The following is a 23,849-nucleotide window of genomic DNA, read 5'->3' as shown; positions in this document are numbered from 1 at the left end:
ATATTTGAAGTTGATTGTAATTGATTTAAAAAGGCAAGTATTAGATGAAAACAAGTATTAGATAGTTAATTACATTAACTCTTCTTTTAATAACTAGTTACAATTACACTAGAAACTTATCATCTTCTCACTTAAAAGGTCTCTCAGTGTCAACACAATTCTCTGCTCTTGCAGCAACTTAAAAGTACCTTCTACTCTCTGTTATCATGACTAGACTAGCCGCTAAAATCATGAATTTCACATTTGATCTTATTTAGTCTGGTTTCATACATTTCTTAGTATGAATCTCACTGAAACTAATCATTAAAAAAACATGCAAAGTGACTATATATTAAATCTCAAAATGAAATCATAACTTAGAAAAAATAAGAAAGTGATTTCATTTGATTTTATTTAGTCTCATTCTTGACAAAAATTTACTATTTTTGGACATTTTAAGGTTGTTTTTAGCCTATTTTTAATTTTTTAAAAAGTAACACTTTTTGATAATACTTAAATGAGATTTAAAGTCATTTAAAGCAATAAAAATAATTTAAATTGAGAAGTGAAAATCATGATCTCATTTGAAAAATATAATAAGAGTAGACAGTAAGTCTCACTGAAATAGTATGAGACTACTATATAATCTTAAAACTGTGTAATGAGATCAGTTAAATTGATAATAAAACTATTAAATATTCTGATTCTGGTTTCAGACACAGTTACACAGTCATTCTAATCATAACCTGTTATTAAAATCAAGATGTATTACTTATATTCATTACTATCTACTTTAACTGACTATTAATAGAAAAGTAATCTTAAGAGGTTAGAAAATAATCTTAAGAATTCATCTGCAGAAGTTCACATCTCAGTGATCTTTATAAACAAATTTAATTGAAGAATAGAAAAACTGAATAAAATCACTTATATTTCTTTTCAATAAGTAATAATTTTAGAGAGCAGATATGTGACTTTTCTCTTACTATATTATATCATGAAACTAACTTAAAGCTAAGACTTCTCAGAGTCTGCTAATCTCTCTGTAAGTATATCTCTCTTTAAATAGTGATATTTCTGAAACAGTGATATGTTTCCTCTCTTCTCACTATGCTATGAAACTAACTCAGAGTTAAGTTATCACAGAATTCAACTGCATCTCTGCTAGCTAGACATTAGAAACAGAAATAATTATAAGAATCTGAAGATCTGCTCTGTCTTCTTACTAAGTAATCACAGATAACTCTTGCAACTGCTGCTGTTAAGAGCTCAGCTATTAAAGTCATATCTGATTAAGAGTTACTAAACTATATCTATAAGAACAATATTAATTTAATTAACTATTAAATTCTGTAAGAACATTGACTTAAATTATATTTCAGATAGAATAATATAAATTCTCTACTTATAAGAAAGATATTATCTTCTTTTCACTGTAAACAATCAGAATCTGACTCTGTTTTCACACTGAGTGTTCAAAAATCAAGAAATGAAAAGAGTGCTTTATACAGAAATTCATACTATTAAACTATACTTAAATTAAAAGACAGCTTTATGAAAAAGTCACATGTTGAAATTACAGATAAAAGTAGTACTTTTATTAAATCTTTACTTAATACAGTCTCAACTATCTCTGAGAATTTATTATTTTAAGATAACTTATTCAACACAATCTGTGAGAAGATTCAATGTGAGAATAAAGTTAAAATAATTCAGAATATTAAGCTATTAATTATCTCATCTGTAGATACTCTAGTTAGATATAAGATTACTCATCTGAAGTGTTTGAATGAAGATGTTAATAATAACTGAAACAAGAGTATCTCTTTCTATGAACTCTGTTTACAATCTGATTACTCTGTGAGATTCAAGTAATCTGCATTTATAGATGATCAACTTGAGAAGCTCAAGCCTTTTATAAGTGACTGAGAGTGTACTTCATTTTTTATGATAATAGATACTATGCATTTTTCATTTCTAATATGTGAGATAAAATGTGATGAGATGACACTTGATATTACAGATTAACAGAATGCTCACAGTATGACTCTTACAGTTAGAGATATTATTGAGTTATTCAAACTGATGAAGCAAGAAAAAGAGATTAACTGAGAGATACTTGTCTTCTCAGTCTTATATAATTATATAGCAGTGAGGATCTACAGTTACTATGCAGTTCTTGAAGAAGAGAAGACAAATTTTTACTATCACTCAATTCACAAGTTTGATTTTACTGCTCTGAATGACAAAGAGAAATGAACAATATACAGATTCATGAGAAATGTCTATGATATATGAATGCCAACTCATTTTAAAAGAATATGCTCTGTAATTGATCAGATACTCTCTGATGTGGATTTTGACATTTCGCAGTCAGGTCAATACTCCCAACAATCCAACTCCAAATCAGTGCTCACAGGTGAGGATGATGACAGCCCACCAAGCCAGCCAAGTCAGTGCCATATTGCCTCGGCAGGTGTAACACCAACTACCTCCTTAGAACAAACACAAATATTCAAAAGGTCAAGAAAGAAGCAGTAACTTTCATCTTCACATAAAAGGTTTCTAGGAAAAAACTGTATCAGGAAAGTACTTGCTGAAAGCAAGGGAAATTCCCGCATGATTGGCACATGGCGCTGGTTGGCATGCCAAGGAGGTGAACAATTTCAGGCCTTAATACAGGCGCTTAATCCATCGCACATGGTAGCTAAGACTTTGCAGCCCAAAAAAGAGTGACCATTTATTGCATTATCTCAGTGCAGCTACATATTTGCCTTCTTTGCTCAATGAGACTTCTGCAGCGGGGTTAAATTGCTCCGGCCTGCACTTTAAAAAATAGGTATCATAAGCATTACACAGCCCCTGCAGCATACATCACTTGCAGTGTATGCCAATCATGTATAGTACATGTAAAAAGGTAAATCTTGTCTCCTTCTTCTAAGATGGAGGGCGCCCCTATATATATATATAAGTACATGCTTGTTTGTTTATCATGGTTGACTTTACAGAAGGAAGGAGTGGAAGCCCCAGGAAGGAAGGGGCAGAAGCCCTGGGAAGTAGCAGGTGGATGTGCTTCCAGATAGAGGAATAAGGATGGAGTGGAAGAAGGGAGGAGCGGAAGCCCTGAGGAGTAGCAAGGGTGGACGCCACAGTTCCCCTGTCCGAAAAGGAGCGGTCGCGGGGAATGAAAATGGGGTGGCAGGATGAGGTTGAAAGAAGGTGATAGAAACCACTAAATGCCGCGGGTGCTAAACCTAATAAGGAATGAGGGAGTGAGCGCTAGACCTTTTTCGAAGAAGGTGGGTCTACCACAACTGTGGCCACAACCCCGACCGATCACTGGTGCTATGGCATTCTGAAGTGGAAGATAGACAAGGGACTGCAAACTGGACTGATCACCAGCTGCAGTGGTGGGGGCGCAACTGTGGCCACAACCCAGACTGATCACCGGTGTTATGGTGTTCTGAAGCAGAAGATAGGCAAGGGACTGCAAACTGGACTGATCACCTGCAGGTTGCATCAGAAGACCGCGAGTTGTCTTGGATCGTGTTTAGGCAAGAATAAAAATCGGGGAGTTTTCGTTACCCTACATTCATCACCAATACAGCTCGGGGAAAAAATAACATGAATGAATCATCATGAACGCCTGAAAACGGAAGGAGTCAAAAAAGAAAATTGACACGAAATCGCCGGGACAAAAGAAGAGTTGATGAGGAAAATACTAAAAAGGAGACAAATATCCAGAAAAGGCAGCTGGCCGGCAGGCATGTCTACGCGGTCGAAGGCAATGGCGGCAGCATTTTCATCTGCACGAATTCCTCGAGAACATTGCGTAGCGACGCGAAACTGTCAGCGGTGCCATGCCAACCCAGCTTACGAGATTTGTCCATGCTGTGGGATGTGCCAATTAGTGCTTGCTCCATGACTCCGTACGAATATAGCGTTGGACAAACAGGGAGAGCTACGAGGTGGAAGGAAAAATCAACCAAGATAACTCAGATGTGACATATCCAAACTCACCTGAAGTGCACGGGGGTTCCTCCCAAAATAGCGGTATCCGTGAAGCCGAAGATACGGTTTCGATCAGCTGGTGTGGCGAATGGGTTGTGGACGAGGCCATGTTTCTGTGTGAGCTCTTGCCATGCTGTGTGGACCTGTGGGTCGTACGCCCATGCGGCAATGCTGTAGGTGAATTCGATCTTTTCGGGAGGTCCAAATCTGGATTTGAAGTCCAGCACTCATTATTTAGCCCCTTTCTTGGTTCACTAACGCATTTATGTGGCCAAATAAACGCGGGGGGGGATGACAAGTAGATTAGGAGATTAAAATGGACCACTTACCCTCGAGGAGGAGGATCAAATGGTAGAGTGAGGCTCTGATACTCAGCATTTGGATCTGGAACTTTACATTCAAGCCCATACATCTTTGCAAGCGCGGTCCAGAGAGCGCCGGGAGTCACTGCGCTGCAGTCGCAGGCATTGAATGCCTCGTTGGGGGCAACTGGATTTAGCACAGCCCATTCCGCCATATAGCTATTCAACATAGCCGAAGACAGGTCTCTGATGACATCGAACGAAGCTATATTTCCAGGGAAGACCAATGGCTTGCCTAAATGTTCGTGGACGGCGGCAAAGACACCAAGACTGTAAGCCAGGTTCATGGCTGCGTCTTTGGCGGCTCCGAGGATGAATGAAGGGCGGACGACGTTCCATTCCGTGCCTGTTTCCTCGCAGTACTGGAAGAGCAAATCTTCTTGGTCATAGTAGAAATTTGGTTCGATTGTAACGCGAGGATCTGATTCTACTTGAGGAGATTTCGCGGTGCCGAGGTGTGCACCGTAGCTTTTGGCACCTGTTTGGAGCATGAAGCGCTTGGGAGTGATTGAAGCAAGTTTAAGAGCCTGGATGAAGTTGGAGAGCAAAGCACCTAATATATTTGAATTTGAATCAGCTGCCTCTGGGAACTTCACAAGAACGGGAAATTTCCTAGGGGGGGGGGTAATGTATAGATAGCAAAAGATCCACTCAAGTCGGCGCATCATTACCATTTATATTGCACATCTCCTGTGCATCTGACCAAATCGACCCCTCAGTCTTCGGAGGAACCTGAATATACGAGTAGAAGAAGACATAGTCACTGAAAAATGAAAGCGTTAGCCAATACTCAATCAACGAAAGCCCTGTCCCCCGTTTCTCCAGCAAAACTCCCCAAGAGTTACGAAGAAGACTTATGAGGGAGAAGATAAGCAAGTAGAGCAAAGGAGAAATAAATCAACTAACGCCTTAACTCCCTTCTCCACCATGGCCTTGGCCAAATCTCCCGGCGAGCTCTTCAAGAAGTCCAGCTCGAGATGCGTCACATTCCCATATTTGCTCCCTCCAATAGCCGCACGACGGGACATGGTGTATATCTTTGCCCAGCGCTCGGGGGTTTCTGCCAGCACGCGCACCATGTGGCTACCTGATATGCCATTGGCTCCCGTTACAATCGCTGTCAGCCCCTTGCGGGAATCAGATTCCGGAATGACTGGCAGGCCGTGATAAATGCCCTTGGACTGGATGTGTGTGAACTGCGGGGGAGTTTGGGTTTGGGCTGCCATGGTTGTTGGCCGCTTAATATCCTTCTTATACTCCTGTTTCGTGGTAGGTTTCGTAGCAGTGAGATGAGAAAGTAGGGATCTGATGATGCCGCGCGCCGTTGGAGAGGAGTTTGATGTTGCGCCTAACCATGGTGTTAAACGTTCCAAGGTGGTTTTATTATAGCCAGCAGCAGGTGAATGTGAGGACAATGAAATTTCGCGCGGTGAATGGGAACTGAGAATGAAGCTTGGCGACTTCTTTCTGCCCGTTCATTAAGGCCCCCCTTTTGGGGTCGGAAAGCTCTGCATCTGTAGGCTTTATATCAAAGAGCCCTGGTACCTCTACTAATTTAGGTATCAGGCATACAACTGGAACGTCGCAATAGGGTAATAGTGTACCGAGTAACCGCAAGAGGGTGCACCCGCAGTTTTTGAACGCCGTGTCCTCGTTCGTGCCCAGACTTCAACCGTGAGAAAGAAACAAAGAAGAGCAATTGACTTGGCTAGGAATGGGCTGTGGCCAAGCATGCTCGCTTCCAGAAAAGCCTGCTGGGAGACATAACTAGTTAATGAAATTATTGTCTGAATCAGGAAATCCAGGCTGACTGCCCGGATAAACAACAGCGCATCATCATCTCCGCTTCATGCAGACAAATGGGACGATGTCTCCTATTGGAGGGAGGAGAGCAAAAAAGACACAACAGAGACATTGCTCCTTTAGGTCTGAATGAAGCCTGACCCAAGCAATGTACGGAAACGGCAAGTTAATTAATTCCAAAGTTTGGCTACGAAGGGGTAAACTAACTGTTGTAGGAACGATGCTCTCGCCTTGAGGCCATGGTTGGCGTTTTCTAAAGAAGAATGCGCAGTCAATGAGATCCAACTTCTCATCCATCCTCCTGATTGAAAAACGAGGATGAGGTGCCGTCGCGGGGAATCCATGTGATGGAGCACATTGCACATCCTCAAGGCTTCCAAGGTTTCTTTGCCCAATTCCCCGAAAAAAAAGAAAAAAAAAAAAAAAAAAAAAAGACGATAGGGTCATCGAGTGTCTCGAAATCAAACATGAGCCAAGTAGGCTTCCTCCCCTCCACATGAAAACGGACGTTAAATGGGGAAATGTGCATTACGCTGTATGTCCGAGATAGTTTCGGCGCTCTGGATAGCGCCGGTATGAAGCTTCAAGATGTGTTCCGCATGGACAACTTAACCCCAGTCAGCCATGGCGTTTTAGTTAGTTACCCACGGGCCACGGCCTCTTGCGCTAAATAATAACTAGCCGTGACAAAGTAAAAACAAATAAAAGTATGTGGCTTAAAGCGAAGATGTTGAATGAAGATAATAATATTATATATCCTCATTTCTTGTAACTATTCGTTCTGCTTTCTGTCTTTCTTTATTTTGGCTTTGTGATGTTTGTTGTTTATTATTTGGTTGCTAGGCTATCGTGAAGTGGGCTGGGTGGGGTATATGTCGGTTGCGGTGATACCTATATATATATTTACAGATAAGGAGGGGAGATGAGATGGAGGTAGTGATAGAAAGAGGGGAGAGAGCATGGGAGCCAGTGAGTAGAGTGGTATGGAATGTTGTCCGGAGTAGATATGATTCCTTTTTTATTTTTATTTTTTTTCGTTTCCTTTTTTTCTTTTTGTTTTCTTCCTCCCCCTTTTTTTTTCCTCTTCCTTTTTCTTATGCGCCTTGTCACAGCGGCTGGCCGGTCTCGTCCAAGGGGAATGGAAAAAAAATGTCATCCCACATATTTCCCAACCCAGCAAGTTCATCTTGCTGGAACATGAGCTGCATATCTTGGGTTAGCATGAAGGCCTGCTGTGGATCCAGCTCTGGCTGTTGTGGATTTACCAGTCCCCCTGAGTCGGCGGTGACGAAGGCCTGGGTCGGGTGCCGCGGTAGATACTGCGATGATAAGGGTTGGTTAGGCACTGTGGTGGTGGGGAAAATGCCCATGCCTGGTGAGGGACCGAACGGGGTCCAATGTTCATTCGCAGGGATTGTGTTAGTGGCAATGTTGGAAGTGTTGGTTGTGGAAGGGTGGATCGGGAGAGTAGTGGTGTGCGTATCAGTGCGAACGTTCTGAGGGGAGAGGCTCGACTGGTGGTGGTGTGATTGTTGGGTCTCTGGATGACCCATGGCTGCATGATTTTGGAGGTGTAAAGGCGTTGATTCCGGGTTACAAGTAGCCTAATGGGAAGTGGATATATCAGCTCCCGAGATTCGTAAAAGAAAGCAGGCGAAGAAATCTTGATAGTTGCTTGAGGATTTGAATCTCGAGCGGGAAAAGCAAGGCACGTAAAACCTCAGTACTAACCTGCGCTTGTCCCGCGCTCTCCGACTCCGATGCGCGCGGCTCCGGTGCGATATACGTCCGAATATCCTTCGGCTGAAAAAAGCTCCACGGACCGCTACCAGTGCTCACTGGTTTCCCTTCTTTCCTCTTGAGAAACCACGTCTTTAATATTCCCAACATTAGCGAGAATCTAGATGGCACCCGTCCTGACATGCGCTCGCCCGAACCCTTCAAATGGGCAATGAGCTTGGTGAGGTAGTATTCAATCTTAAAGTCTGTAGGATTGAATACCTGGCCCAGTCGAGTGGCGGGGTACGATGCGGCGGTATATAGTTTGATGAGAGCGACGCAGGCGTATGATGTACGAACAAAGTGGATGGTGGGGCTAGATTGGATAGTCGTATAATCGAGGGAGGTAAACGTGTCTATTGCCTCATAGATGGAAGTGAGGCAGACAGTTAGAGCGTCAACGTGCGCGGGAGAGCCAAGGTTGACCGGATTGTCGGAGGTAAGACTATTTATAAAGGGCGGTTTGAAATCGTCGATGTTGTGGTCGGCGTGCATGCCGATTTCATGCATATAGATGTTGAGAACGAGCTCATAGTGGCGCATTAGGGCTATGTAATGTTTAGAAGTGAAAGATACGGAGGTAGCATGGGAGAACAAGGTTAAAAGAGCTTACGAGAGTAGCACTCGGGAGGCACCTCCTTTCGCCATTCTGCCAAACGCCTTTCGAACCCCTTTAACGCATATTGGTTTTTGGGATCCGTTATATCTACATTGGTAGCGGGGTCATCCATTGAAAACTGGAAAAGAATTTCTTCGCCAAGGTGCGCCAGCTTCACCCATTGAATGAGATTTCTATCAGATGGAAGCGCATCGGGCGACGTCTCGAGGATTTCGAGAGATTCGTCCATGTACGGGTGCCAACGCGTGAGGATGGGGCGTCGAAGTGACATTGCAACGCTGTCCTAGCATTTTAGCAAAAGTAAAATAAATAAAATAAATACCGGCATGGCACAACGGCTATGAAGGACGCGATACCATGACTAGATGAGTGCAGGGAAAGGGCCAAAAAACATACTTAACACACATAAAATAGCACCCGAGCCATGCCCTCCGAGTCTCCGGTGCATCGGGGTCTAGCATGACAACTTTCTTGCCCATGATTTCCCTCCACATGCCCATAGACTTCGATTTCGCCTTCGACTTGGTTCTCCTGTTCATACCTAGGTCCATCGCCATCGTCGCGGCGATGTGTATGAGCTGGAAGAACTTCATTTCCTCGTAATGGTCCGGAGGTGTATACCAGATCATCGAGAGCATAATGGCCTGCACCAACTCGAGAGACTTCGAACCCTTGACAATTACCTGGTCTGCAAAGAGGCGGAAGAGCTCGTTCAGCAGAGAAGTCTGCAGGTCCGCGTTGAATATGCCGATTGATATGGATAGGATAGCCAGAAGAAGGATGGGTTTCGTCCGACGAACTTCGGCCATGGTGGTTTCAGGGGGAAAGACGACGAAGGGAAGCAACGGTGCAATATCGTTCACATAGCGGTTGAAACACTTGAGAGCCATCTCCGTATCCACAACCCCTCGATCAATGACATCTGTATACTCATAATCGTAGCGAGCCTTGAGTGCTCTGTCAATGGTTGGCAATATCGGAGGCCAGTTATCTGGGGTATTCCCGTCGCCACCGTGATTTGACCCATCATAGAATGTCGACGTGCTCTCAGTCGTCGGACTATGGGGTCGAGCAGCCAGCGGAACAAGAATCCCAGCATTCCCGAACCTAGACTTAAACTCCCCACTGGCATACCTTTTATTCCCAGCTAGCCCTGCCATTGAGCCTCCAGTAGTCGCCCGTCTACTTTCACTTCCATGGTGCTGTACGCCCCCCATCCACCGGGCAGCAGGGAGATCCTCCGCCGCCGACCCAGATCGTAAAACAGGGCTCCCCATCCCTCCGCTCCCAGCAGCATTACTCCCATTCCTCGCTCTAGTGGCCTGCAAGCTTGCTGTCAGGGCATCGATCTTCCTCTCCAGCTCCGCAACACGACTATCAGCTTTCTTCTGCCTCTTTCGCGTCGGCACCGTCACGACACAGCGGCGATTGGCCTTCGCACAGCGCTTGCACGGGCCATCTGGGGTGTCAGGGTGCGGGTCGCAGCGCACCTTGAGCTGTCGACAGGCCTCGCAGGCGCGCGGGCGCTTCAAGTCAGCTAGGGGGTCATTGGGGTTGTTATTATGATTGTGAGCGTCTGTCACGACAGTGGATTCGGTATATGTACCGGCGCCGACTCCAATGCCGGTCCCGGCCCCGGTCCCGATTCTGTGGTCCTGGTCACGGTCCCGGGTACTATCGTCATCGTGGGGACCGCCGCCAAGGGTTGCGGAGTGTGGAGACTGCGGGTTCGGGCTGTCGTCGTAGTAGTAAGTAGTGTGAGTTTGTTGGATGCTCAAGTCGGAGGTGGGTGTGGATGAAGACTGCGAGGGCGCGGTGTGACGTCGGGGAGCTCGCGGATCGGCATCCATGGAATCAGGAGCTGTGGATGGAAACAGGATCCCCGTTTTCCCTCTTCTCGCTCGGTATTCTCAAAGCTTTCTTTTTTCCCTTGGGACGCGTTTTTGGGTGGCGCCACGCCGGAGGGGCTGTGGCCGCGCGTGAACGAGGCGATTCCCTTCTGTTGAGAAGCTCGTCATCGTCAGCAAATGTAATAAATACTTCCCCCCTCCCGCCTCCCCCTGGATTTTACTAGATTTTTTAGCTCTGGGGAAACCCTTTTCCCCGGTGCTTGTGGCACAGAAACGTACGATGCGTGGGTTAGGCAACTCCCGATAGCGTGCACGGCCAACGGTGCTTTCGGCGGCCGGTCTGACACAGCTGGGAAGCCGCTGGGGGGAGGGTGTGGCGAGAGCGTCGGCACAGAGCTAGCTTAGCAGTGTCAGGCACGGGGCATACTGAGAAGATGAAGCTGGTGATAACCGTGTTCTCTGTCTCGTTCGCGAACTTGTCTGAGATCGAGAGATCAACAGAGCCGGGGGAGGTCGAGGCGGGCGTCGTCGTCGGTGAGGGCGAACTTGTGGTCGAAATCGCCCGCTAGGACACATGGGAGGAACTTATGACTACTGCCGTGCCTAGGGCTGAGTCAAAACGGCGGAAAATGGGCAGGGAATGGACGTCGTTCTGCTGGTTTCTCGTATTCCAAGCGTTTATTCCGCCAGCAGCTGGCGATGAAAAAGAAATAAAATATTATTTAGCCAATTGCCGGAGTGATAATTTCGCAGCCTAGAGCTGCTGCCTTGGAGGTGAGATCTTTTTGAACATGCTTTGTCTTTTCAAAAGTCCTAATGCCAGCTCATTGTAATTTTTATCAATGTGATGACGTCCAGTCTGTGATTGTCACATAGCTCGAATGAGAAATTAGCTCCCCTACGATACTCGGAAAAAATCGGACCAAAGCACGTTCTTGACCTGGATCCAGTTATCTAAATACTGCACAGATATAAAAAAAAGGCATCAATGCCCAGAATAGGGAACGAGACACGTCGTTGGTTACCAGCCGAGAAGTTGTAACCATCGCATGCAACAGTAGAGTAGGTTCGGGACGGGAAGGTGGGGGGAAGGAAGGGGGAAAAAGGACGGCGGAGACCCTGAGAAGAACATATTTCATAAGGACAAATCCAAAACTACTCAAAGTAGACCCGACCCGCAAAACACCCGCTAACATGCACAAAGGAAAAAAAAAATAAAAAGAAAAAGAAAAAAAACAGCAAAAAAAATAAAAAAGAATAAAAATAGAAGCGAACTAATGCACTTTATGAACCGGACACTCCATTTTCCTCTCCAGCCAGCTCACTATACACGCCTTATGGAACTTGCACAGGCACTCCAGCCGCGCCAAATGGTCCCCAACTTCATATTCCTCCATGCAAATCGTGCATTCTTGCTGCCCGCCATCCTCACCAACACAATCTTTCTCTGTCGCTGTAAACGGCAACATTCGTAAAGGGCGGTCGGCATGGTGATTATTATTGTGGTCGTTCTCATTGGGATGGGACTGTGACATGCGACGACCTGTGCTGCTGGAAGGGATGTTAGAGGGATGCCCGTGTCCGGTCCCGTGCCCTTCTATACAATCGCGTATATGGGCTTCTCGGGCGGCTTCATTGCCATCGGGGCCCCGCGGTGGAAGGAGGCGACCGCATATAGGGCAAATGTCGCTTTCGTCAATCGGGCGGCGATAGTGGTGTGGCGCGACGGGATGTAAGGGCCTGTTTCGGCTGGATGATGAAGGGCTTAGGCTTTGGAGAAAATCGGTGGATGGGCCGCGGTGATGGGTGGGCATGGGACGGGAGATGGAGTGGCTGGCACGATGGCGGGAAGCCTGTTACACGGCTGCTTTAGTACATATGTCGGCATCTTAAGGGGAAACCATCTAGTGTGATTAAATAAAAATAAAATAAAACGAAAAGAAAACAAAAATGGAACGAAAGGCTTATCAACAGGGAATCCATACCGGAATGGACGTGCCAGAAGTTGAAGAATATGCTGGAGGAGAGTAACGAGGATGCGGGGCCCCAGCAGCCTGTTGCGTTGACTGATACCGTGGGGGCATGCCACGGAAATTCGGGACAACTGTGTAATCAAAGCTTCCATACGACGGCAAGCCTTCATCAGGAAACCCTTCTTGAGCTGCTCGTTGAATTTCAGGAGTCTCGGGCTGGAACTAGATTTAACAGAATGTTAACATGCGCAATTTGTTTATATGAAACACTAGGAGATCATAATGTAAACAAGAAAAAAGAAAAAAGAAAAAACTCACAATCATACCGCGACCCCGGCGTCTTCGGATGTCACGAGCCTCCTGGGAAGCCGGCATATCTGCGGCTGATGAGAGAGAAGCCGACGGTCGATGAAAGAGGTTGTTATCACGTCTATATGCACTACTATTGCGGTAGTAGCCTGGTAATGTAGAATGATGTTGCGTAGGTGCATGAGAAGCCGCCGCTGCGTCGTCTGGCCAGCCTGAAAGGGAGGGTGGAAACAATGAGCCACCACTTGTATAACGTCTGGGAGGCTCAGGGTTGGGATCAGGGACGCATGGATTGCACAAACGGACTTCTTCTCCACCTCCTAAGGCTGAATTCGGAGGGTAGCGGCCTCTTTGTTGTCGTAATCTTTGCTGTCTGTCCATGAGGACAGACGAGCCGGCAGTTGCGGAGGGCCTTTGTTCATCGTCATCAATGAGACTAATAACTTGAGCTTCAGAGGGATTCGACTGGAGAAGTGTCGAGAGCGGTCTATTAGATTCTGGCGGACGAACAATGAACTGGCGTGGGATGGTGATTCTATGTGGTGAGCACGAGGCACAAACTACCCGCCCGCATTTCCTGCAGTGATGTTTCCTGTACCAAAAGCTGAACTGGGTATCACAGATGGGACATTTTGAAACTTCAGAATCAGACTGCCATTGCGGTAACTCGTAATTTGCAAAGCTGTTCTCCCGATGCCGCAACGAGCTCAGCTGCCGCGAGAGTGACTCTTGAGACCCGGAGAGATCAATTGCATTTTCTCTTGAGCTCCCTGGTAGTCCTGAACCAGTGCGTCCCCACGACTGAGTGGCAGAGGGTCTGGGACGAGCTCCCGACGAGCCAGCATCTACTGAGGAGCTACCCGCCCCTGGGTGAGCATAGCCAAAGTTGTCACTCGCGCTGGTCAACCTCCTCTTTCGTTCCAAACTTGTAGTGTTGGCTTCTTGTGCATTCCGTACGCTCTGTCCCTGCTCCGACTGTTGCTGGCCATTCCCAGCTTCGGGACCTTCATTTTGTAGAAACTCCAGTAAAGTGTGTCTAGACGACCCTGCAGTCCGTGTTGATCCCTGTGAATCCCTCGACCCAACCGCCGTTATATTTCTCGTTGTTTGAAGCGAGTCGTGAGAGGATTGAGTAGAAGACGTGGTACTAGAATCATGTTGAGACCTGGAAGCTGCAGGGGTTGGGGAAATAGGGAAAGTGATAGGATCCGCTGCAGGTGAGGGTGAAGAAGAGGAGGCGGAGGAGGAGGACAACGGCGACGTGGAGGCGGAGGAAGGAGATGACATCGAATGAAGTAGTAAGTGACTGGTTCTCTGCAGATAAGATTTCAGGAACGACGTTCGTCTTCTTCCTGAGGGGGGAGACGAGACCAGTCTCCGTCGCTTGGACGAAGGGCCGTCGTCATTGGCTCTACCGAGGGGATATTCCACGTTGGTACGGAGGAGAGAGTCCTCCTAAGTACCTTCTGAATAGTGTGTGTGGTGGCGTGCTAGGAGATAGATAGATCGACGAGGAGAAATGAGAGTTATGAAACGGTGATGAGGATCGACGACCCTAGCAAAGAAAAACGACAGAATATCCCTCTTTTTTTTTTTTTTTTTCTCTCTTCCTCTTCCTCCCTTTTTTGCGTCACCTTTCGCAGGGCGCTGTTAGGTCACCAAGGCTGGTCAAGGTGATCCAAGCCGTCTCGTCTAGTCGCCGTGTTTCTCGTATAAAATAGACTCTAGAAAAGGCTCCGCCGTCGTTCTAGCTACCATCCGTAGTCTGAGAGAGTTTGGAGAAAAAAGGGTCAGTTCCTCCCAAATGCATTGCTTGAAGAGAGAGATTCGTGAGGGGCAAACCTACCTAGTAGTAGAAAAAGGTCCAAAAGAAAGGAAGACGAGGAGACATGTCACGAGTGCAACAAGGGCCGCGCTGGTTTTATTGTAACTTTCGCGGCGTCTCAGGCCAGCAGAATGGAGAGGGGAAAGGAGAGTTAGCTGGCGACGATACAGGGAGGGGAGGTTGGCTGGTCAGTTGCCCAGCATTCGCCACGAAGCAAAGTGGTTTGTATCGATTCTTTGGGGAGTACAAGACAGCCACGCAGGGGGCAGTTTGGTAGTTAATTGTATTAGTTATTCCGCGTTCGATTGATTTGTCACGACAGGATTGCCATGAGATGGTGGTTTGGGTGAGGCTCATCATCATCGGCGGGTGTGCCCAGGGCGGAGTTAGCCTGGAACCAAGGCTAAGCCGATAAGCAGAACACGAACCAAGCCTCATCGGGCAGATAGCTTCCTGCGTATGTATGTGCACACAGTACAGTACAGTACTCCGTACGTTGCTTAATTTTAGGCTGGTTAAGCTAACTAAAAAAAGCTCACAGTTGGCAAAATTGCAAGCGATATCAGTTTGCTGCTCCCCGCACAACAATGTAGGTTGGATCAAAACATCTCGATGAAGCAAATAATACACATGTATCTAGAAAACGAAAAATGGGCAAAAGAGACAAGGCTCATCGTCATGATCATCATTCAATCAATATTTGTTTTTCCGTTCCCTGTTTGTCCATCATAACATTACATACCGAACTTACAACAATTTAGCAATCACCCCAAAAAAAGGCAGGAAAACAAAAAAAGAGCCCCGTTTTAGATTTTAGCAACAGCATCAGTGACGTAGATAAAAGATCCAAGAAGTACAGGGGACGAAAGGGAAACATGCAGAAAATGGGAAATAGCAAATTCCACGCTACTAGAGCTAATAATATTTGAATAATTTGTTGAAGAGAAAATAATAATATATGGTAAAAACAAAAAAAAAAAAAAAAAAGAGGAAAAGAAGAGGAAAAGAAAGAAATAAGAAACGCTTACGAACAAATGCCGTTCCTCCAAATGCGCCTTTCAGAAATAACATAAAAATCATACTAAATGAAAGCCACAAAGGGAATTCGTGTCAAGAAATATTGGAATCGTGCGAGAAGTGATTAAATGATAAGTTTAAAAAAAAAAAAAAAAAAAAAAAAAAAAAAAAAAAAAAAAGAAAAGAAAAAAAAAAGAAAAGAAAAGAAATATGAAAAAGAGAACAGAAGATTAGACACTGCTGAAGTCATACGTGGAGGGTGATAGAGGAAGAAGTCGAGAGTGTAAGAGGTGGATAGATAGAGAGACGGATAAAAACCCCTATTGGGGGGATGGGGTGAAGTAGAGAGATACTGAAGGCTTGGAGAAGGCGGGAGGGAGATGTAGGAGGGGGTAGGAGGAGCATACATGTGCCGATTCAGTCTCAAAGCGGACAATGTGAACGAGGGTGAGTGTCAGAGGACGGACGAGGTGAACCAGCCGACACTGGAGAAGAAGGGGGAGGAGGGTCCCCCACGATCTCAGCCGTACTGCCAGAAAACGGTGCAGCATCAGTGACATATATATGGTCGCTTGCGCGATGCATCTGGACGCATCCCATACTCGAGGGCCGGCCCTGGTTACGGGTAGATGGAATGTAAGGTGCCGAACTATGTCGTCTTCTTGGCCCATGCTTATTATCATCATTGTTGTTGTTGGGATCGGGATTGTCGGTGTCATTATTGCTGGTATTATAGCTGTTGTCGTCGTCTGTCGTGTTCTGAATACTGGAATTGCCCGATCCCGTAGAGACAAACTCGCTCCGCATCGACGAGGATTTGGAGCCGAAAGGGAGTCGTGTGGTATGGGTGTTGGTTGCTTTTGGGGAAGATTGAAGGGGGTTGTCGGAATTGTTGGTATTCTGAATCTTCTCAGGGGGAATGATTTCGACGCCATTTTCAGCTCCAGCCCCAGCCCCTGCCCCTGCCCCTGCTTCGAATTTTAGGTATGTCGGTACGACTGAGGAGTGTCGTTTGGAGCTTTTGCGGGGAATAGTGGGCGGCAGTATGAGGAAATTTCCTTGCGCATCACTCTTTGAGCTTGTTCGGCGTGGGAGCTCGATAGCTTCACTTGCTTCGATAGGAGGTAACGTAGGGGCGGGTTGTTCAGTTGCTATTTTTGGCTCGTATCTAGTTATCTTCTCGGAACTATTGTGTGCTCCCGATATACTACGGGTGTGTTGGGCTACACCCAAACCAGCATTCTTCGAGGTATCAGGCTCATCCTGATACGGTTCCGGGAACGGCTCGCCGACCTCAGTATGTGGTATCAATCCGGGCGGGGGGGCTCTGGCGCTGCGAACGACTTCGAAACCTTTCCCTTTATCCCTTGTTTTACCGCGGAAGAGTTCGCGGAACCAGCCTGTGGCAGACGATACTGGACCAGTCGGGTCGGCAGGGCCAGTTTTTAGTTTTCGGGTTGCAGAATGGGAAAGCGCAGGACCTCGAACGCGATAATAAAAGTCTACCTCCCGGACAGCATAGTCAGTCCTTGGACGGCCCGGTTCGTCCATGTCTACATCCGAATCATCCCTAGATGCCCCAAGGTAAGCTGGAACTGGTGTATTGCTCCCGGCGACTGGGGTACTGTCATTCGTATGAACTCCCTCACCGTCGATATTACTGCCTGACTGTCGTTTAGTCCAATCGCCACTAGTCCATAATGTGTGAGTGCGGCTGCGAGACGACATTCCGTCCAATGTGGCTCGCCGCCGTCTAGGGGGCCGATAGTAAGGGCCAATGTTATCTGAATGCTTTAGGCTAGCCAAGGCGCTGCGTGGTGACCCACTGCCCCCCGAATATTGGCCAGGGAACGCGAAATGTGAGATACCCCCCGGAGTGGTAGGTGTGTACGGTGCGGTTCCGCTTCCCTGGCGATGATGGCCCACTCCAAAAAGGCTACTCGCTTCGAAGCCAGCGCTCACCCTGTTCTCGGCAGCTGCAGACCGGCTCAACAAGAGTGCTGAACTACCAGAAAAGCTTCGAGCTCTCTCAGCGTCTAGGTGGGTTGACATTCTTCCATGATCCGAGCCTAACATTGTTGCTTCCGAGGTGCTGCTATGACGAGGAACATGGCGAGGTCCTCGCGGGACTCTGCGAGAAAGTTGGCGCATTCCAAAGACCTGTTGGCAAAATCATGAGCAAAATTACTTCTAATACGCCTGGCAATTTACCCTAGCATTCCTTTGAACAGGTAGGATCCATTCCAATGGGAAATACAGACCTTTACAAGACCGCCCCTTGCCGCACCGCCCTCCACTCCACCCTCGCCACCAGCACCAGCAAGACGAGCAAGTACTTCAACCAAAGTTTGAATTGCATTCAAGAAGAATCCAAAAGTTAAAACCATCCCATGCAATAGAAGGATAACGTAACCAATCCAGCCCCTCGCCGCGTGGCCGACACCCAGCGATGGAACGAACGCAACAGATAGGAGCATCGTTAAACAGCGGATGATAGAGAAAATCGCATGATAGAGATTCATAGCTGTCGGCTGCGGGAAGGGACGGAACGCGGACAACGTCAGTAGCAGGACAACTTCACAGATCGCTAGGAGCACAATCTGTGCAATCCCTGAAGGTTGGACGGCTCCGATCGCGATGCCACGAACGAATGTGAGAAGAACGGATACTACAGAGAAAGCGGCAGCACCATCGGAAAATGTATTATACAAAGAGCCGTAAAGTAGAACTGTTGGAAGATCGTCAAACATATACGACCGTGGACGCGTTCGGGTAATGAGGATCAATAGCCAAGCAGCAAATCCAATCAACCCAACAAGAAGGACGACAGCCAAAGCTACTGTGGAAATAGCGGAATGGCGAGTGACCACCAGCTGGAACATGGATAATGACACGATTGGCAAAAGAAAATAGTTGAAAATGATGCGAATAACGTTGCCCATGGTGAAAGGGAAGTTCTTGGCGCGAAGATCTTCTTCTGGTACACGGGCGACTTGGTGGTGTAGCCATTGTAGACCGAACCCAAGCTGGATTATTACAACGACACTTGCAAGAATCACAAGAAGCCAAATTACCATTCCAGACCATACGTCCCTGACCGACGTCATGCCGACCAGGTGGGCCATTCGATCCAAACCATAAGTTGCATTGACAACATACACTCCATCCTGAACAGGCTGGGTTCCATTTCCATGGCTGACGAAGCTTTCGTTGAACATGAGAGTAGACCATGCCGCCCTGCTTACAATAGGCTGATAGAACCCCGGGTAATTCAGAGTTAACGATCCGGTTAGAACCACAAATTGAATATACTGTAGGCAGTCCGCGAATCCTGGGGTGACAAGCCGCAGCAAATCCTCGTCTCGCCCGTAATTGGAGGTCCACCGAAAGATATCTAAAGAACCCCATGGGCTGAACATGGCCGCAGATACTGTCGCAATTCCCACCAGAATGAGAATGACAAGGGGGATATATCTAAGGGCGTTATCTAGCGTTGATCCTAAGGCAGGCGTAACTTCGGCGGATACGCAAACAACAAGAGTTCTAGCGGAATCGCCAGCTGTCACTCTCATGAAAGGCGTTATGGTCGTGAAAGAATAGGCAGAGAAGAGCTCATGGGCAGCGGAGAAAGCTCGTAATTCGGATGGAGTCCTATACATCAATGACAGGGTCAATAAAATCATCCAACAACAATGTTTACGCGCATATTGATATATCTTCGTTGGAGGGAAATTCATACCCATTAGAATAAAAAACTGGCCCCAGTGGGCACTCTCCCTGGATCAAGGACTCACAAAATCGAGCAGCCTCGGCGACGTATGGAGAATAGCTGAGGACCTCGAATCTGGTAAAAAGGGTCGAGAGCATGTTATTCTCAACGTCCACATCGACTATCTTGCCAAAGGTGTCATTTGGATCGGACCAGCGAGGAGAATCGGGAGGAGGATAGGGTTCCCGGGTTGAGGCCCCAGTGACATTCCCATAGACCGTCACATTCAGGTTTTTGGCTTCGGAAGCGCTGTCCATTGAAGCCCAGACATAAAGTGGCTTGAACTGGAGCTGGAGAGGATCGGAGTAGATGGTCGACTGGGGCAGGCAATTTTCAAAGTTGACAAACGCTGCATTGGCACGATGAGATGTGAGTAATGCGACGAAAATTGATATCAAGAATAACATCGAACTCCCATTCTGACCCAGAATTTTTTGTCGTCGTCGCCGATTCAATTTCGAAATGACCCGGGGAGCCATCCGTTCATCAGCATGGTAATCTTCATCTGCGCATTGGCGGTGTCGTTTTCGCCGCCGTCTCTGTACCTCCTGCTGTTCGCGATCCCTAGCTATCGAGTAATTCTCCCGGGAACCCAGGCAGTGCAGCGGGAGATCGCCTGATACCGAAGCAACCCAACCCATCACGGCCACCCAGAATATGCGAGGCAGCCTCCCAGAGGAGGACAGCCCGTCCTCCCACCTAGACAACGATTCGATCCACGACTCCGATAATATCCAAAAAATAAAAATCCGGCTGAATCAGTGTTGCTTTTCTTTTTTTTTCTTTTTTTTTTTTTTTTTTTCTTTTTATCACCGTTGTTCTCCGCTACAGGACGATGATAAATTCCCGCGAACCTTGAAAGTCGATAGGTTCTTCCCCAGTACAACACGATGGTGCCACTGAATGGAATATAACGTAGGAATAGGTCGTAAGATGTTGAATTGGAGGGTTAGGGAAGGGACGGCGGATCGAAGGGCGAATGGAAGAGCTCGAGATATGGGAAGGGTCACAACCTTGGGAGCGAATGGCTCGGTCAAGGACCGAGTAATAGGCAGCGAGGGGATATATTTTTTCCCCCAATTTTCTCTCTTTTTTGAACAACGATCGGAATCCCAAGGCCACGGTAGAAACTGGAGACTGGGGACGGGGGATATTTGCAGGACAGGAAGAATGACAGGCATGGAGACAAACTTGGCGGAGGAGGTCTTGGTTCGTTCAGCCTGAAGTCGCTTGGCCAGCTTGGCTTTGGTGGGCACTACATATTTAGGTATTCGTTAGTTAAGGCTCTAGCGCTGTCATAGTCCTGTAGGGCCCAAGACTGCGCCAAACTTGGAAATGAGCTGGGGCCCACGCTGTATCACTGCTGCTGGCTGGACTGACTTGGGCTTGGTGTTTCTCATGCACACGCTGCGCATATTATTATTATTAGTTATTATTATTATTATTATTACTAGTTTTATAACTAAGTTACTGGCAAGAAATACATACATAATGGCTCATACGCCCCGGCTTCTACGTGGTTCTCTTATTTTGGCCGAGCTTCCAACGTGAGTGAGTGTACGCCGGTGGGCGTTGCAAAGGCTAAATAGACTCTCTCTGTCTGTTAATTCTGGTGGGGATGTGAGAACCTTAACACACTTCTACTCAAAATAATGCAGGTTGACACTTACTCTGTTCCATGTCTCTGCTGATATCAATACGAGGATGCGCCACACTCCTCGCTGCGGCTCTCGTGGTCAACAAACTGTCAACTTACTCATGCCGCCCAAGCCAGCAACTTGTGCTCCTTTTCTTTCTGTCTGCTGCATGGTCCTCCTACCCGGAAAAGCTTGTCTCACCAATAGTTATGGATCCCAATCACATCAGCCAGTTACTTCTGCTGTCAACCAATATACGTCGACTCTGGCTGGAACACAGCCACTCGGTATCGGCCAGTCACAGTGATCCTCGATCCGCTCTTACGCTGTATTGATCCTGACCGAGGTCAACCACTCACCAGCCCCGAAATTCTATTTATTGAGCACCGCTCGCAGAGAACTTGCGAATCAGCTAAATATAGCTTGCCCTCGCCCTTGCAGGTTCTGCGTATCCCGACATATACAGGCTTCTAGGTAATTAAATCATCTTCTTATTTATCAATAATATTTCCGTACCCGCAGAAGCACCAGCGGCAGTGTGCGTACCGAATACTACTATTCGAATACTATCTTCGTATAGGCTTGGCATATATTAAATTATTCAACGAATATAATTGGCCAGATTATCAATTACTACACTAGTGACTAATCATTGACTAAACTGCTAACCAATCCCGTAGTTACATGGTGCGTGTATAAGGATCTTAGGGCATAGAGCATGGTCAGGTGACCCATACAAGCCTCACCACCTCATATCCACCCGCTCACCTCTAGCTTAGATAGCTTCTTCTTCTTCTTCTTCAAGATTCAGTTTCAATATAATCAGTATACTGCTGCTATTCACCCTGGTAAAGTTAATCTTCATTCTGTAACAGCGTGATGGCCGACATTCCTCCAGCGCTCGTCCCAGCCAAGACCGTTCGTTTCGTTTACGTTATGGCTTGCATGGCTTTATCCGCCAGGCGCGAAGTCCATGGCAAAATACTACAGCTTGGATGGGTTGGCATACGAGCTTACTTATAATCCTCTTTCAGTAGGAATCCCTGATCTTATACTACATATATCCAAATTCTTGCTTCAGCGGGAGGTGTACACACATCCCCGCAGAATTTTGGTACGGGCTGCGGTCCCGAAGCCTGTCTCCCGAGTCTGCTTCCAGTTATGAATAAGTTATCCAGGCGAGACATTTGGCAAGAGAGGATGGAAGTTTAGTGTTCTTCCGTCCTGTCCAGGAGCCTGGCAGCCGGGCGCACTGAAGGAAAATGTATGAAACATCGGTGTGGTTAGCCAGCGCTTACTGTTTAGTAGCGCGCGCTAGGAGTTTCAGTGTCCTCCATAATCCAGCCCAACCATGCCCTAATTGGCAAAGGAGGTATTCGTTTAACAACGATGACTCGTCGACGAGCCGCCTTTCGCCTCAATCCTTCAAGCAACACTTGGTGCGCCAAGGACTACCATAATGCCCTTGCTCTTCACGCTTGGTTGGCGGGTGATTGCTTGAACTTACGACGAAATGAATAAATTGGTAGTCTCTATGTCCGTGACAGTGGCCACGGGGTAAATTCGGCACAAATTGACATGATTATTGTGTTCATTAAAATCCATCACGTAAGATGTGCGTGCCCTTTATGTTTTTTTTTTTTTTTTCTCCTTCGCCAGTGGTGACGTGCTAGGCCCATTTAAAATAGTTTCACCCAACCTGTGAAATGGAAGCTTCTTATTTATCCCGAGCGCGCATTTGGGATGTCGGAGAATTTGGATTGCGCGAGCCCTCAGAGGACTTGCCTTTGCAATGCCCCTTGCTATCCTTTCGATTTTCACTGGGAGAGACGTGTTCAATAATAATGTCTTTAACCAGGATATGTAGATACGGACAGGTGTGAATGAAGTGGACATCTCTGGCCACGCCATGCCATTCACAGGGATACGACCGCTCGACACTAAAATGTGGGGCGGGATTCCTGGTTGTGGCTGGTGGATAAGTTCAACAGCTTTCTGAGAAACCGCTTGGACTGCGCAACTGGCTGGTATGGGGAGGGGGGTTTCTCTCTTTTCAAAGATGAATAGCAACTGATCCCATCAAGCTTGTCATGAGCAGAGATGATTCTGGATGCTGATCACACAGCATGATTTCTCTCTTTCACTCCTTCGAACATTGGATGATCTTTTTTCTTTCTCTTTTCAGCATGAGTGCTTGTGCGGCGCCCAAAAAAAATAAAATAAAATAAAATAAAAAATTGGCCTTGGTCTCTATATAGACGAATGGCCCCAAGCTCCCTCTGACTTTGTGTGCATGCGATGTTTGAACCAGGGGAAACTGTGCAAACTCATCTCATGAGTTTTCATGTCGGCCAACTCATCTATCCCATTCCATTGTTTTATCAGTCACAATGGCCCTTCTTAAGCCAGGTTTGAACCAGAGTCTGCAAATAGGCTGCTATGTCAATATTTGGTGTTGCTATGATAGTGGTCATTGAGGTAGATAATGATTACTATTCTTGTTCAATCTCATTTAGAACTGTGTTGACTGGATCATTTTCTTTGAACAAACTGCAGGTATTATGCAAGGCTCTTCCTGATCTGAGATATGGGAGCTATCTCATGTTTGACACTGTTGTACATTTTCATCCCCTGTTATTGTCACCATCTGCACCTGGCTGTTTGAATTGCCTGCTTGACTGCTGAATTTGTTCACTCCATCTATACAATTGAGTGTGTTTGGTATCACAGTCACTGTTCCGGGCATGTACTATCTTGGGATTGGATGCCGTGCGGCAGACCTGTCAATGCATGAAATTGTATGTGGATGAATGTGTGTTTCCTACCCTTTGCCATGACAGTATCTATCTATCTATGCACATGCTACACTAGGATTCAATGCAGTGAGAGAGGGGATTGCAAATTCTGTACTATCGA

General features: G+C 46.7%; 4 protein-coding genes across 4 annotated transcripts; all 4 read right to left on the bottom strand.

Annotated features, from left to right (window-relative positions):
* Positions 1-2,131: 2,131 nt before the first annotated feature.
* On the bottom strand, positions 2,132-6,545 carry BDCG_01790 (NAD dependent epimerase/dehydratase). The gene is made up of 5 exons (XM_045417324.1): positions 5,259-6,545; positions 5,024-5,115; positions 4,320-4,905; positions 4,000-4,197; positions 2,132-3,870 (listed from the first exon to the last, which is right to left on the bottom strand). The coding sequence occupies exons 1-5, from the start codon at positions 5,576-5,578 to the stop codon at positions 3,750-3,752; spliced, it is 1,317 nt and encodes a 438-aa protein (XP_045274175.1). The 5' UTR covers positions 5,579-6,545; the 3' UTR covers positions 2,132-3,749.
* A 716-nt stretch (positions 6,546-7,261) lies between these two features.
* Positions 7,262-10,403, bottom strand: BDCG_01789 (C6 transcription factor; the record flags this gene model as incomplete). Its single annotated transcript, XM_045417323.1, has 4 exons — positions 7,262-7,759; positions 7,887-8,482; positions 8,548-8,831; positions 8,950-10,403. The coding sequence occupies 4 exons, from the start codon at positions 10,401-10,403 to the stop codon at positions 7,262-7,264; spliced, it is 2,832 nt and encodes a 943-aa protein (XP_045274174.1).
* A 1,274-nt stretch (positions 10,404-11,677) lies between these two features.
* Positions 11,678-13,972, bottom strand: BDCG_01788 (FYVE zinc finger protein; the record flags this gene model as incomplete). The annotated part of the gene is made up of 3 exons (XM_045417322.1): positions 11,678-12,256; positions 12,389-12,598; positions 12,695-13,972. The coding sequence occupies 3 exons, from the start codon at positions 13,970-13,972 to the stop codon at positions 11,678-11,680; spliced, it is 2,067 nt and encodes a 688-aa protein (XP_045274173.1).
* A 1,752-nt stretch (positions 13,973-15,724) lies between these two features.
* BDCG_01787 (uncharacterized protein) lies at positions 15,725-20,816 on the bottom strand. Its single transcript, XM_045417321.1, has 4 exons — positions 20,785-20,816; positions 19,267-20,703; positions 17,789-19,178; positions 15,725-17,687 (listed from the first exon to the last, which is right to left on the bottom strand). Exons 2-4 carry the CDS (start codon positions 19,935-19,937, stop codon positions 15,951-15,953), a joined length of 3,798 nt encoding a protein of 1,265 aa, XP_045274172.1. The 5' UTR covers positions 19,938-20,703; positions 20,785-20,816; the 3' UTR covers positions 15,725-15,950.
* Between the last annotated feature and the right edge of the window lie 3,033 nt (positions 20,817-23,849).

This window comes from Blastomyces dermatitidis (assembly GCF_000003525.1).
Source record: "Blastomyces dermatitidis ER-3 genomic scaffold supercont1.2, whole genome shotgun sequence".
In the NCBI taxonomy this organism is placed as follows: Eukaryota; Fungi; Ascomycota; class Eurotiomycetes; order Onygenales; family Ajellomycetaceae; genus Blastomyces; species Blastomyces dermatitidis.
This window is presented reverse-complemented; position numbering and strand designations above follow the sequence as displayed.